We start from the raw sequence: 15,615 nt of genomic DNA on the forward strand, positions 1-15,615 counted from the left end.
GCTAGAAGGCTGGGCCTAGCTGGGACTGTTGACCAGAGGACATACACAGCGACCTTTCCATCATGGCGATCTCAAGGTAGTTGGAATCTTATGTTACAGCTCAAGGCTACTGGAAAGTATGTTCTAAGAGATGCAGGTAAAAGCTATAAGGCTCCTTATGGCTTATCCTTAAAAATTCCAGAATATCAATTCCTCCATATTCTATTTTTCAAGTAAGACATTGAGGCTACCCAGTCAAGAGGTGACGAATTAGACTCTACCTGTCAATGGAAGGAGAGCACAGAATGTGCTGTCAACTTTAATCTAGACATATCTAAAGCTACTGATGGAGCACCAGGGGCAACTATCCCTAGACTTTCTATAAGAACCTGTGATGGGTTCTGGAATGCTTATGGCTGGATGGACAGCATTTACTTCTCCAGTGTTTTCTGGTCCTCTGCCAATGGAAAGTGAATCCAAATCTCTAGTTTTGAGCAGGTGGATTCACGTGTTTTGCTGCTGCCCCATTTTTTCTTCATTAAGCCGTTATGACCAAAGAGTCTTTCTGTGTGCCCTGTGTCTATTACTTATTGTTTTTAGAGCTTTTTTCCAGCATGAGACCATAGAAGGCCAGAGCTGGAAGGGACTCCAGATGAAACTGTTCCTGATTTACAGATGCAGAAATTTAAGTTTAAAGTAGCTACGTGACCTGTCCCTGGTCAGAAGCTGATTAGTGACAGGGCCACACCCAGATCCCTTGCTTCAATGCTTGAAGAGAGGCAATGCTGACTTGTCTGAGGAATGGGCTTCCTGTCCACCTGATGCTTCCCCTAGAAAAAGCCCATCTGCCTTCATAGTCAGGAAAGGCGTGCGTCAGGGTTGTATCCTTTCACCGTACCCATTTAATCTGTATGCTGAGCAAATAATCTGAGAAGCTGGACTATATGAAGAAGAACGGGCATCAGGATTGGAGAAAGACTCATTAATAACCTGCATTATGCCAATGATACAACCTTGCTTGCTGAAAGTGAAGAAGATTTGAAGCACTTACTGATGAAGATCAAAGACCACAGCCTTCAGTAGAGATTAGATTACACCTCAACATAAAGAAAACAAAAATCCTCGCTATTGGACCTAAAAGCAACATCATGATAAATGCAGAAAAGATTAAAGTTGTCAAGGACTTCATTTTACTTGGATCCACAATCAACACCCATGGAAGCAGCAGTCAAGAAATCAAATGACACATCATATTGGACAAATGTGCTGCAAAAGACCTCTTTAAAGTGTTGAAAAGCAAAGATTGTCACCTTGGAGACTAAGGTGCGCCTGACCCAAGCTATGGTGTTTTCAATCGCCTCATATGCATGCGAAAGCTGGACAATGAATAAGAAAGACTAAAGAAGTATTGACACCTTTGAATTGTGGTGCTGGAGAAGAATATTGAACACAACATGGACTGCCAAAAGAACAAACAAATCTGTCTTGGAAGAAGTACAACCAGAATGGCCCTTAGAAGCAAGGATGGCAAGACTACGTCTCACATACTTTGGACATGTTATCAGGAGGGTCTAGTCCCTGGAGAAGGATATCATGCTTGGTAAAGTCAAGGGTCGTTGAAAAAGAGGAAGACCGTCAATTAGATGGATTGACACAGTGGCTGCAACAATGGACTCAAGCCTGACAACGATGGTGCAGGACCAAGCAATGTTTCATTCTGCTGTACCTAGGGTCGCTATGAGCCCAACTGACTCCATAGCACCCAACAACAACATTTTCTTGGTCCATATTCAATAAATGTTTAATTAGTACCGCCCAAGTTCCTGCTATTTCCCGGGCACTGTGCCTGTGCGGCTGAATATATATACAGAGGTAGATGCCCTCAAGTGGATTTCCTCCTAGTTAGAAGGTCGTAATATACATTTTACAGCAGTCACAATTTCTCCAGGTCACTTATTTGATGTTATTTTATCCGTTAAGTACTTTTATAACACGTGTAACTCTCCCGCCTTTGGTTTATAGAACAGACCAAGGGCCAAGGGTTCGGAGTTTTTGTTCTGCTCAGAGCGCAGATTTGGAGTAGGCATTAGTAAAACTCTCCACAGGACATGTTATGAAAGACTAGTTGGTATAGTTCCTTCTGTTTCAAGAGACATTTGCTCATTAGATGAGGTGACGGATAGCTTTGACTTTATCTGGACCTCAGGGACTCTAGGTGGCTGCCTTAAGTACAGTCACGGTAGCTTGTATTTCCTGTTTATATGGTACCTGATCACCATTAGCTTTTGTCTTCCTCTGCTGCAGGTAATTTATCTTCCTCCTGGACCAGCCGGGAGATGGGGAGGGGTGTGGACAGGACCAGCCTGATAATGGTGACACCTCCTCCAACATCATGCCCACACCAGTCCGAAGCTCCTGAGCTGGGCGGGATCACTCTTCCTGCTCAGCTGGAAGTAGCCTCAGGCGGGTCGCCCACGGCCCCTGGGGGAGGGCATCAGGCTCCGATCCACCACAAGAGACGCCAGAAGGCCGACCGAGGGCAGGCCTGCCGGTGTGAAAAGTGGAACACGAGGCGCGGCCCCGGGGCCGTAGCGCTCAGGCCGGAGGTGAACGCCGCGCCCCGCTAGGCTCCGGGCGGGCGCCGGCTCCCGCCGGTGGGGAGTAGAAGGAACCAGATGGGCGGGTTCAAGCGTTTGCGGCGGCGGTCCTGGGGCCGCCGGCTCCTCCCCGCGAGTGTGCCTGTCTGTCGCTCGCCGCGCTGAGGCAGTGCGGCGGCAGGCGCACCGAGGCTGTCGCCCAGCGCCCTGGCCGCGGCCATGCCCGGGCCCTAGCGCGCCTGCCGCAGCCCGCGCCCCGCAGCCCCACACCCCTGCGCCCGCCGCCGCCTCTTCAATGGGCAACCTGCTCGGCGGCGTCAGCTTCCGCGAGCCCACCACCGTGGAGGACTGCGACTCCACCTGGCAGACGGACTCGGAGCCCGAGCCCGAGGAGCCGGGGCCGGTCGGTGGCGAGGGCCCGGGGCAGGAGCCCGAGCAGCCCGCGCAGCCCCCGGAGAAAACCGGCGGGCGGCCCCGCGCCAGCCCCGCGGTGGACGAGGACGCCGAGGCGGTGGGCGCCGAGCAGGTACGCGGTCCCGCGGTGGCCTCGGGCCGGCCGGGGCGTCCCTGCGCCTGGCGCCGGGGAGGAAGGACATTGGCGGGGAGAGGAGCAAGCGACAAGCGACCGCGCGCGTGGAGGGCAGGGGTGCCTGGCGGCTGCGCGTCCCCTGCAACTGGACCCCTCGGCGTCGGCAGCTGTCCCGCCGCCCTGGCCTCGGCCTGCGGTGACCGGGAGCGGCAGGGCTGGCTGCTGCCGGCTTGGGGCCTGGCCGTGGGCACGACAGGAAAGTCCCTCAAGGAAGAACCCAACTTGAATGGGTGTTTTCTTGGCCTCTGCAACGCAGCTGGGTGAAGCGAAGGTGGGGTGGGCGGAACCTGTCTAAAAATAGAGGATTGTGAAAACTCGTCTAGTGCGTGTTATTGGTAACAATTGTCTAGAATAAGATGGGACTGCAGTTGACAAGCAACCAGCACTCTCCTCTACAGTGGGGTCTGCGGCCATTAAAAGTATTGTAGATGGTCCCTATCTGAAGTTAAAACGCCACATTTCTTACCCCAAGTAAGGCCTGTCAGCTGAGGAGTTCAGGGCACTCTTCAAAAAGCTTTTTTCACCCACAAGGACTTGTTGATCCAGCTGTGCTTAAATCATTTGACTAATATAATTTGGAGGAGAGGTTAGGAAAGACGTAAATGACGGTTTTAACCCTTGATGGACTGAAAATCAGAAAACTTTAAAAAGGAGGAACTTCTGAAGAGGTATGCATCATGTAAGTGTTTTTAAGGTTTGCAGTTCCGCATTAAGTCCTCTGCCTTTATCAGCTTGCGGGGTGGGGAGTGTGGGGGTGAGGGGTGGAATGCATGTGGGAAAATGGAGCCCAAAGTCAAATGCGACCACAGGGCTGTTGGCCACCTTGCCTCAGTTCGCCCTCATTGCTATCCAAACTAGATCGTCCAGCAAATTAAAAGCTCTTTGTCCATTAAAACCTTTAACTTCACTAGTGCTATCCGTTAATTTTTGATCCTTTGATTAAGCTCCTTGGGGTGGTCTCTATAGTAGGGGAATCTTCACCTTATTATATCTGCTAATCCCGACTCACAGATCTCCATATCTATCTCTGTTTAGGTCAGCAGGAGTCATTAAAAAAAGTCTAAATGAAAGTTCTATCATAAACATGCTATTTAAATCAACTGCAATTTTGAGTGGGGTAGCTATTTTTAATCCTCATTTTAGAGAAAAAGGAGGCTTAGAGAAAAAGAAACTTGCCCAGGATCATAGAGGGAGAGACAGACACAGGTTGTATCTGATACCAACATCAGAGACTTTGACCTGTTAAAATCCTGAATAGGCCTTTGTCTCTTGTGTCCTGGTTTACTGCTCTATTTGGCATTGCCTGTTCAACCCCAGGAAGGTATTTGATGTTGTATTTCCGTGTTCCCCCTTTTACTTGCCTCTCAATTAAGTAACCTACGGAAGTTTGGGATATCAGAAAAACAAGCTCGGATTTAATCCAACTAACCAGATCCATCTATATAAAACAGTTTTATAATGAATGTTTTAATTAGTTAATTGTAACCCTGGTAAATGGTAGACAACCCCAACCCTCCCTATTGTCCTTTAATGCTTTACTTGTCTTGTTAGCATTTTCACCAAAAATTCTACTTAGTTATTTTGCTTTGTGGCTGTATCTCCCATTTGTTTGCTTACTTCCCACAGACAATCCATTTGCAAGTAGTACTGGAACTACCTTTAAAATATATCCAAGGCTGACTACTTCTCACCACCTCCACTGCTGTCATCCTAGTCCAAGTGGATATTGGACAAATAATAGTGCCATTAACTAAATGGAGAAGTCTAACTAAGATGGAGAAACACGCTTGGGGTTAAATCAGTGATTCTGTTTAGTTTGATATCCTATTAGACACCCAAGTGGAATTGTTGAGTAGTTGAGTGCATTTATGAATGGAGATTTACACCAGAGCTGAAGTCATCAGCATATAGATCAAAGGTAAAGTCATGGGAAAGTAAGAAGCCATCAAGAAGTGATGAGGAAGTAGGACTAAGCCCTGGGCACTCCTCAATTTAGGGAGTATGAAGAGGAAGAGGAGCCAAAAAGGAGGCTGAGAAGGGGCAAACAATGAGATAGGAAGAAAACCGGGAGAGTATGGTATCCTATTTTAGGAAAGAAGAAGGGATTAACTGGTCTAATGCTGCTAGGAGGTTGCCTGAGATGAACCCTGAGAGATGGTTTGGCAAGATGGAGATTTGTTTGTGACGTTTACAACAGCCATTTTGATGGAATGATGAGAACAAAAGCCTGATTGGGATGGGTGACAGGAGAATGGGAGAAGAGGAGATAGTAACATGGAGTATGGGCAACTCTTTTGTGATGTTTTGCTATAAAAGGGAACAGAAATGTGGATTTGTAATTGAGGGTGGATTTGAGTCAAGGGGAAGTTTTGTATGTTTATTTTAAAATTAGATATACTAGGGCATGTTCATTTGCTGAGGTGGAATGATTCAGAAGACAGGGAAATTGGCTGATACAGGAAAGAGGACAAATAGGTTAAAGAACAAAATCCTTGGCAGAGCGAGTGAAAGGGACAGGATAAAGAGTCTAAAAGGAGCAGGGATTGGAGCAACAGGGACAGATGCAGGAAGGTTTGTAGATTTAGAGGCTGGAGGATGCAGTCATTTTCGTGATAATCTTAGGTGGTAGACAGGGCATGAGTCATTATCTTCATTTCACAGATGGTAAAACTAAGGTTCATTTGTTGTTGTGTGCCTCCGAGTCAATTTCAACTCAGCAATCCTATAGGACAGAGTAGAACTGCCCCATAAGGTTTCCTAGGCTGTAATCTTTACCAGAGAAGATTACCAGGTTTTTTCTCCCATGGAGAAGGCCACACAAATACTAAGTAGCAAAGTCAAGAGTTGGTGCAAGTCTCCTGACTCCAAGTTTTGTCTGTTGACATTATGCCAGGATTTCCACGACGATCATTCACTTTAGTGCAGCTGAAATTGAATCATACCTAATTAGTTGGCCTTAGAGCCTGGAGCCTCAGATTCTAGTCCTGTGCTGTCATTGGGTGGTGGTTAACTTTTCCCAGTCTCAGTTACCTTGTTTCTAAAATGGAGACACTAATAACTGCCATCTAGATGTGTTATAAGAATAAAATGAAATAACATACATCTACGTGCTCTGTAAATGGAAAAGTGCTTTCTATACAAATGTAAGATGATGATTCAAATGGTTGTAGCTCAGGCTAAATAGATTCAGAAACTTGCTAGGCAGAGCTATTTTGAAACGTGTGGTAAGGACCAGAATTGAAGTTTTTCCTTGCTTATGTAACATGACAGAGTAACTAATGTTCAACAGCAGAGGATTTGGTGTTAAAGTAAGTATCTCTGTACTTGTAGTAATAGTGAGGATCACACCACTTCAAAATGTGTGAAAATTGCTTAGAGGATGCCAGTCTGTCAACACAAATGGGGGTGGGGGATGATGAGAAATGATTTGGGCTAAAGCTCTTAATGAATATTCAGGTCTAAACTTCATCTTCTTTTTCTTCATCGTAGTCAGTCTCCTTGTCCTTCTGCAAAACACTGGACAAAAAACAGTTTCTCATACATTATAATAGTGTATATAGTTAGAGAATATAAGTCAATTATATTGACTTGCATCTTCTATTTTAAAAGTAACTTCACAGTGGTAGGAATTTTGCTTAGAATTTACGTAGTAGGAGTAAACTACCACATACAAATTACTTCAATCTGGAGTTTATTTGATGTGAGAGCTTTTTACTGCTTTGTGTGTATATATTTTAAATTTGCTAATTTATATTACATTGTATTATCACTGAGTGAACAGAGGATTATTCATGCCTTTATGTACTTCTTGTTATAGTGTTGTAAAGGATGGAGCTTAGAAAGCTATTTAGTTTGTTACTATTTGGTTAGTTACTTGACTTCTAAGTACAGCTAAATATTGCAAATTTAATGACAGTTTTCTTTGTAGAATTGATTTATTTCTTTAACACTTTTTTAGAATTATGTAAAGTGTCCTGAATAAGTTTTTTCACAGAACCACTTGTGTAAAATGTGGTAAAATACAAGTCTTACAATTAATTTTGAATTCTATTTCTGATGGATATTGATCCATAATACTTGGCCTCTGTAAGCTTTTTGTGAGTAATAAAGTTTTAAATTTAGTAATATCCCTTAGGACAAATGTTATTGGTTCAAATCAGAATAACAGAATGCCAACAAATATTGCTAGTAAGCATTAGTAAAGGGACATTTATAATATTTTTCATGTATCTGGACAGTATTGATAGTTTTCAGCATTACTTTAATGGTGTTCATTAATTTTGTTCTAGAAATTTCTCATGGAAATTACCTTGCTTCAGCATGTACATGGAGTTTCATTTTTTATTTCAGGGTGGTGATTCCACTGAAACAACTGCCAAACCAAAGAGAAGTTTTTATGCAGCGAGAGATTTGTACAAATACCGACACCAGTACCCGGTAAGAGTATTGAATGTTTTTTTTTTTTCCTAAAATGCAAAGTATTTCCCTTCTGTTTTCCTTATTTTATGGTGCCAATGAACAAACATGCAAGAAAGATCCTTGTGCCTTTTCTATATGTCCATATGCTGGAGATTGATTTATTTTTTCCTTTAGCAGAACTTCAAAGATATCCGGTATCAAAATGACTTGAGCAATCTTCGTTTTTATAAGAATAAAATTCCATTTAAGCCAGATGGTGAGTATTGGCTACCTTGGTTAAAAAAGAAACTTTGAATAATAACGTACACCTGGTTGTTTTTGTTTTAGATCCCAATCAGTACATTCTTAATGCATTTCTTCATTTATTGGCTTTATTTTGCTGTGTAGTCTAATGTGTCCGCAAAGTCCTAGGCCCTAGAATTGTGAGCAACCACTTGACAAATTCTGGAGGAATAGCTTCAGGTTAGAAATCTCTTCTTGTCACCTAGTCTAGCATGGGTATTATCTGAAAGAAAGTAGGGGCAACTTTTGTGAGAGGAAAAGAGAAGATTTATAGAATCATAAAATATTAGATTAAGGAAGATTAGAAGAGATCAAATTCAGCTTTCTCATTTTAAAGATGAGGTAACTAAGACTTATAACTCAAATAACGAACTTGCTGGGTTACTCAGTTTGTTCTAGAGTTGGGTCTAGATTCCAGAGTCCAGTGTGTCATACCTGAAAAGTATTTAGAAAGTGACTGAAAGTGAGACTTATATTTAGAATTATCTTTTCTTCCTGTTTTCAGATTCAGGGGTGGGAAGTAAGACCAGACATAGCTCAGTGTTGCAGTATCTCTCGACGGATACAGTAGATTTCACTCCAGCTCTTCCAGATAAACTTGCCTTCTCCTTCATAACCCTACAATTGCCCTCTTAAGATCTTTTCTAAATCCATAGTGAGAGGATATAGCTGTTATGGTAATATGTCTACAAAACTGCGTATTTCATTGAGGACCTGAGCTATGGTGGGCATCACTGGCATCACTAGGGGGGTGTGGGGGTGCAGACTGCGCTGCTGACGCTGTCAGAGTTGGTGGCACTAAAACGACTTTCTATAAAATTTTTGTGCAGTGTCTCAGCAGAAATTTATTATTTTTAATAAAAATATCCCTGTAGTTAATTGTAACAACAAAAAATATATTTTGTAAGCCCAGCTTATGTGTATCAGTATACTTACAAAGCTCAAACTCTATGCTAATTTATTTTTTGAAACTTCTAATGCCTTCTAGTCAGAGCTATCATTATTACTCAATTACAGTGATGCTTTGAATCACGTGATTTCGTCTGCGCATCCTCCTACAACCACAAGCTGTTGTTTTTGTTGCTGCCGGTGTTTTTATAGTTGCCGATTTTGTCAGATTTTCTGATGTTTTAGCTACAATATTGTAGTTAGCGTGGGGGTGGGGTGACACCATAAGTTACCATACTGGGTGACACCAACCCTAGTGACACCGCTGGTGGGCATCCTAATTTCATCCAGGTCAAACAAGCAAAGCTGTTTTCTGTCATTAGAGCCCTTGTCTTTAGTGATTAACCAGAGGGTCCTGGCTCCTGCACTTCGCTCTCAGTGGAAACTGAGCCAAATCCACAGCAATGTCAATCAAGGAATGCAGTTCATGGATTTCAAAGCTTTGAAAGCTTTGCCTTCTTTGGTGAACTAACTGGAGAAAGGAGATTTAAAGGCTGGGTAGAGTGTTGGGAGGAGGAATTCCCTGCATTGTGTCCTGAAAGATGCCCTAGTTGGGAGTAATGGTTTAAGAACATTGCTGAAATGGCCAGATCCACATGTCTTTAATTAACTTTCTGGTGTCTCAAAATTTCTGCTCTGATTTGGAGGGAAATGTCTGTATAAAAATGCACTGCTGAATTTACTAATGATAGAAATGTGCTGCTTTATTTGTTAGTGGAAATAATATTAATTAAGTCATTGTTTTTTTTTTAAGGGTTTGGGGTAAGAAAACTTTTAAAGAGATACAATGATAAATTGTTAATTTGATTCTGATTTGAATATTACAAAATTTGTCTAAAGGAACGCCTTCAAGTATTAAAAATAGTCAACTGTGATGGCAGTATTTAAAAACTCAATTTTTTTTGTATTATAATACTGAATTTATTTTGAGGTAGTAATTTAAAACAGCAAGTCAAGCAGTATATTAAATCCTTTGTAATCCTTATCACAAAGTTTATTGTGAAATCTTACAAGATGTGGGGGGTCAGAAATTTTAACTAAGGTCATGTAAAATATTATCCTAACTCATGTTATGTGTATTACATCAATTTATACCTCCTTTCCCATTATATGTACACACACACATACATTTGTAAGTAACAAAGGCTTGCAATAGCATATTTTACTTATTAAGTAGGACTGGGTAGTTAGAAAGCGAAACAAATGCGAAACTATGGAGGTAAATAGTTTCAGTGTGTTGATAAAGCCAACAGTATGATTCAAAAGGGAATCCCTGGGTAGTGCAAACAGTTAACATACTTGGCTGCTAATCAAAAAGTTGGAGGTTCGAGTCCACCCAGAGGGGCCTCGGAAGTAAAGCCCTTTCATTTACTTCTGAAAATCAGCTATTGGAAAACCTACGGAACACAGTTCTACTCTGACACCCAGTTGCCATTGACTCAATGGCAACTGATAGTGGTATGACTCAAAAACAATTTATCAAACCTTCTGAAAGTGAAAGTCTACTATAAATTGGTAATCTCTGGAGGAAACAAGATTGTGATGAGTTATTTTTAGAGAAATATAATGTTTTTGTGTCTGTTTTAATACGTTTGACTAAATGGCCACATAGTCAGTTGTGAGGACCTGGACAGACTTAAGAGAAGAACTTTGTTACAATGAGTTCTTAACTGGAACAGTGGAGCGTGGTGAAAAGAGCGTACTGTTTGGAACCAGAAAGACCCGTGTTCTTCTAGATTTACTCTTTTATTTGTGTGTAACTTTGAGCACATCACACAATTTTCTCATTAGTAAAATGAAGATAATAACACTGGTTTGGAGGGTTCTGTGAGGATTAAGCTGGATGATGTATACTCGGTATAATATGGGCCCACATATAGTAGGCACTCAACAACTTTTCCTTTCATTCCCCACTCCCCGCTTGGTTCTCTTCTTCTCTTTCTTTTTCCCTCCCTCCCTTCTTCCCTTCCTTTATTTCTCCCTGGAATACCTTTCATTTTGATCCTATCCAGTATTTAAAGAACTATACGACCCTCTAGAGCAAGGGTCAGCAAACTGTCTGTACAGGGCCACATAGTAAATATTTTCGGCTTTATAGACGATACAATCTCTGTTGCAGCTACTCTGTTCTGCTATTGTAGCATGAAAACAGCCATAGACAATATATAAATGAATGTGCATGGCTGTGTTCCAATAAAACTTTATTTATAAAAACAGGAATGGGCCATAGTTTGCCAGCCTCTGCTCTAGAGTAACACTGTCTAATAGGACTTTCTGCAATTTGAGATTAATTTCTTTTAAATTAGGCTTATTACATAACTGAATATATGGCAGAGGGTATTTATCTTTTCACATCACTATTCTCGTGTGTTGTTATTAAATTTTAAAAGTTTTAATATACAACTTAAGTGATTTAAATCTTAAAATGCTTTAAAAATGTTTTAAATGTCTGATTCATTTTCTAAATATTTATTATCTAGGTGTTTACATTGAAGAAGTTCTAAATAAGTGGAAAGGAGATTATGAAAAGCTGGAGCACAACCACACTTACATTCAATGGTCAGTTACATGTTACCTACTTTGAACCATGTCCTACTTAATCATGTATGTTTTCCAGACGACACTAATATAAAAATTTCATTTTTTAAAATAATAGGCTTTTCCCCCTGAGAGAACAAGGCTTGAATTTTTATGCTAAAGAACTAACTACATATGAAATTGAGGTAACACAAGCTTACTTCATTTTATACGAGATGGCAAAATAAATATTGCTACTTCACTGTCCTGGTAGTTACTGAATCGTTTCAGCTGCCTTTTTTTTTTCATTAGGAATTCAAAAAGACAAAAGAAGCAATTAGAAGATTCCTTCTGGCTTATAAAATGATGTTAGAATTTTTTGGAATAAAACTGATTGATAAAACTGGAAATGTGGCTCGGGCTGTTAACTGGCAGGAGAGGTTTCAGCATCTGAATGAGTAAGTAAAGCCCCTTTGATAAATTGGGGTACTGGCACGTTATTTTTGCCTTAGTCACAATTCTCTGCAAAACACAGGAACAAATAGCAGATGGATCCAGGTGTTTGGACTCAAACGCTAGTCTGAAATAAATTTTGCCCCCTGTTCTACATTCTGAAACAAAACAAAACAAAATAAAGACAAAAAAGAAAGGAATTTCAAATAGAAACATGGCGATTCGGCTTCAGAGGTGTTTCTTTCTGTAATCTCTCCATAGCCCATATCCACGTGTATCCTCTTTCCCTTTTTATATCACCATCTTTAGCATTTAAGGTTATTGCTTGTATAAAGTTTTTTCATATCCCCTCTACTATCTTGTAAGCTTCTTGGGGGCACAGTCTATTTTTAACATCCTCAAGCGTAGTGCCTTCTTAGATTAAATCCATGATGTATAAAAACCTATGATGTATAAAAATCATTTTATAAGACTGAGATGTACATGTCTATTTTACTAAAATGGAGAGAAAAGTAAAAGTTTCTTTGCTATTTAGGTCAAAAACAAAAGGTCGTTTTTGGTTAATAAATTCTGAAACCTCTGATAAAATTTGTAACATTGTTTATTTGGAATTAATTTGCTATATTCTTTTGCTTGGATATTTATAACTTTTCATTAATACTTATAGCCAAAGTCTATTTTTCTTAATATTTGCTTTGCGTACAAACTTTTGTTTCTTTTTTTTCCTTTTTAATTATAGGGTGACTTATAAGTGCTGGACTATAAATCAACAGCTTTAAAACACTTTTTGGCACGTTATAATTAGCTGAACTGGGAAGTACTAAGAGGAAAAAAATAAAAACTAACCTAAGCAATTTCTCTTTGCCCAAAACAATTAAAAGTTTTGTGCATCAGTAAACTAAGTTTTTTTTGTGCGTGTCTCTCAAGAGCTCTTACCTTATGTTGGTAAAATGAGTATAAGTATTAATGTTTAAGCCTTCTTTTTACTTTCTTAGCTATAATCAATACAATTAAAATGGTAGCTTGTACTAAAACACTGATGATATGGGCATAAAGCTTTATGATCCTGACTACAAGACCCATTAACTCATAACTCAAGTTAACTTTCATTTATATAGGGTACATAAAGCTGAAGTATATATGTGTCTGCTTAAGCAATGCAGGTAGCTATCTCTAGACGAGGTTTCTAAGCACTTCTGTCACACTGTCAAAGAATGCTGTATCCAAGCAGCCTGTTGACACAAAGGATGGCAAAAGTAAAAGTAAATCTTTGGAGAGGATCTGAAAGCACCTCATCTTCCACGTACTCACAGCTGTCATTTTAGAGAATCCCTCTCTCCAACTTGGTTTATGTTTGGAATAGTAAATAGTAGCAATAGTAAAAGTTTGTTGAATGAATAAATGATTGAACAAAATGTAGTTGTCAGCTTAAGGCATCCTTGGGGTTTTATTGTCAGCTTCTCTGATTTATAGCTGAAAACAGAGCCCTTTCTGAAGGGTTTACTTAAAGGATCTGCTGGCTTGAGTCAAGAGAGAGGAACCTGAACTAACAGTCACTTCTCACTCCTCTGCCCCACCTACCTCCCTTTCTTTCTACCACCTGTCGTCTTTGTTTTTCCTTTTTCCGAGTATTGCATAGAGCTTTTCCAGCTATAAATTAACTGTCCACTGCCTTAGAATCTATCAGAAACCAAGTTTCCTTTCTGATTTAGTTGCCAAAAAAATTATATTTATTGACTAGATTTGAACAAATTACATGGGGTTATATAAAAACTTCTATTCCATTTTCTTTCTTCATTTGGGCTCTTTTCTAATTTATCTGTAAAAATATCATAACTTATTTGTTTTTTAATCTGTACTGCATCTTGAGTTTTTTAGAGTAGGCAAGGAATTCAGTATATTTATAGTATCCCAGAAGAGGAAAAGTGCTGAATCAAAGTGAAATGAAATAACCTTCAGTGAACTAGTGACCATGGCTGAAAAAGATGGAATCTTTTCAAACATGAGAGTACGTGTTTATAGATCAGCCACTATGATGTATTTCTAATTTTATTTGTAATCAACTTGGATTACTGATCTATATTTTACACCTGGAATCCCTTCTTTTATTTTCTGTCTTCCTGGTTCTTGCTTTTTTTAGTTCTTTCTTCATCTACCCAGTTTTCCTGACAATCTCAGCCCTATTTACTGCCCTTACCTCTGTCTGGATGCCTAGCCTGTCTCTTTCATGTGTTGTGCAACTCCAAAGACCGCTCACAACGTTTAGAAGGTTTTGGCCACTTCTTGCCCATTTTCATTTTACCTTTCATTATGACATTTATTTCAAGTCATACGGAAACACCCAGTTGCTGTTTTCCATAGTTCTAGAATCTTGGTCATCACCCTTCAAGCCCATGTTTCTGTCCTTTTCTACTGTTATATAAATCTTTTTAATTGGAGAGTATGCAGATACTGCTAAGTGTGTACAAAATTTTTAACTTGACCATCTGCGATTGGATATATGAAATTGAACTGGTTGTAAATATACTAAATTTTGTTTTATCATATGGTTCCTCTTTGAGATTTTTTAAAATTTTTTTCCACTTTCCATACACCTCTTTCTCACAGACTTATGAAACAGATACTGCCGAAGAGTTTTGTTACTATGTTTTTAGAGTATAAACCCCCCAAAAACCAAACCCATTGCCATAGAGTCGATTCCAACTCATAGCAACCCTATAGGACAGAGTAGAACTGCCCCATAGAGTTTCCAAGGAGCAGCTGGTGGATTTGAAATGCCATCCTTTTGGTTAGCAGCCAAACTCTTAACCACTGTGCCACCAGGGCTCCTTTTAGAGTATACAGTCTCCATAATAACCTAACAACTAAGTTAACCCTGCTCTTGTAGTACGTTGTCTTCACTTCACCCAGATTTGTATTGTTTCAAAAGATTCTTGCCTCCTAACCATTAAAAAACAGATTCATAAAACTGAAACCTATCTGTATCTGTGATACATTTACCTTTCAGCCTTCAGAAAGCTGAATATTAAGGTAATACTTTTTTGTAAGCATCCAGAGGCATGGAGATTATAAAAGCTGCTGGGCTTGTCTTTTCAGTATTTGGTTAGCCTGAATCATGGAAGTTTTTGTTTTGTCCAGACAAACTCTCTTATTACAATATAAGACCATGGAACCTCCCCCTTCCTTCCCCCAAATAATTCATCAATGTCCTTCTCAAATAATTTGCTAGTTATTCCTAAGTAAAATATTCCAAGAACTTTTGGAAACTAGGGCAGGCGTACGTAATGCTTGTAGAAGGTTCAGTTTCTGAGGTATAAAACAGCTTTTAAGAAGTTATAGTTAGAAAAAAAGGAGTACTTGGGTGGCACAAATGGTTAAGCGCTTGGCTACTAACCGAAAGATTGGCAGTTCAAACCCAGCCAGAGGCACCTTGGAAGAAGGGCCTGGCTAGCTACTTCTGAAAGATCACAGCCATTGAAAACCCTATGGAGAGCAGTTCTACTCTGAAATACATGGTACTACATGAGTTGAAATTGGTTCAATGGCAACTGGTTTACTGGTTAGAAAAAAAATGGCAACATTATGGTTGTGCGGCAATATTGGCTAAATAAATACCTGGGTTGTTGATGACACCCATGATTAATATTTGCAGCTGAAGATCCCTTTAGGACGTGGCTAGGCCTGTGTAATAAGACAAAGATTGGGCTGGGTGAGGTAGATTATGAATTGTGTCAAAACAGATTTGGAAAGCATTCATCTGACAAGAACCTTAATTTGGGGACAGAGAAGAAAGATGTTAGTGCAGTGTGGGAAAAAAGGCATCTCTGGAGT

At 40.2% G+C, this 15,615-nt stretch overlaps 1 protein-coding gene across 8 annotated transcripts in view; it reads left to right on the plus strand.

The window, feature by feature from the left end:
* The first annotated feature begins 2,747 nt into the window (after positions 1-2,747).
* The window catches only part of OGFRL1 (opioid growth factor receptor like 1), a 62,258-nt gene continuing 49,390 nt past the window's right edge, over positions 2,748-15,615 (plus strand). For 5 of the 8 annotated variants that reach the window (XR_002824850.1, XR_002824849.1, XM_023735881.1 and 2 more), the window contains exons 1-6: positions 2,810-3,102; positions 7,516-7,602; positions 7,759-7,840; positions 11,295-11,373; positions 11,471-11,537; positions 11,644-11,789. Coding sequence is in view for 6 of the 8 variants with exons in the window: in XM_023735881.1 (XP_023591649.1) it covers positions 2,872-3,102; positions 7,516-7,602; positions 7,759-7,840; positions 11,295-11,373; positions 11,471-11,537; positions 11,644-11,789 (692 nt within the window). In the remaining 2 variants the exon portion in view is untranslated. Of the gene's footprint in view, positions 3,103-3,182; positions 3,845-7,515; positions 7,603-7,758; positions 7,841-11,294; positions 11,374-11,470; positions 11,538-11,643; positions 11,790-15,615 lie in introns of those variants that run through there. The other 3 variants (XM_004381364.2, XM_023735880.1, XM_023735884.1) reach the window with 3 other exon arrangements.

Source organism: Trichechus manatus, unplaced genomic scaffold (assembly GCF_000243295.1).
Source record: "Trichechus manatus latirostris isolate Lorelei unplaced genomic scaffold, TriManLat1.0 scaffold00083, whole genome shotgun sequence".
NCBI classification, from domain to species: domain Eukaryota; kingdom Metazoa; phylum Chordata; class Mammalia; order Sirenia; family Trichechidae; genus Trichechus; species Trichechus manatus.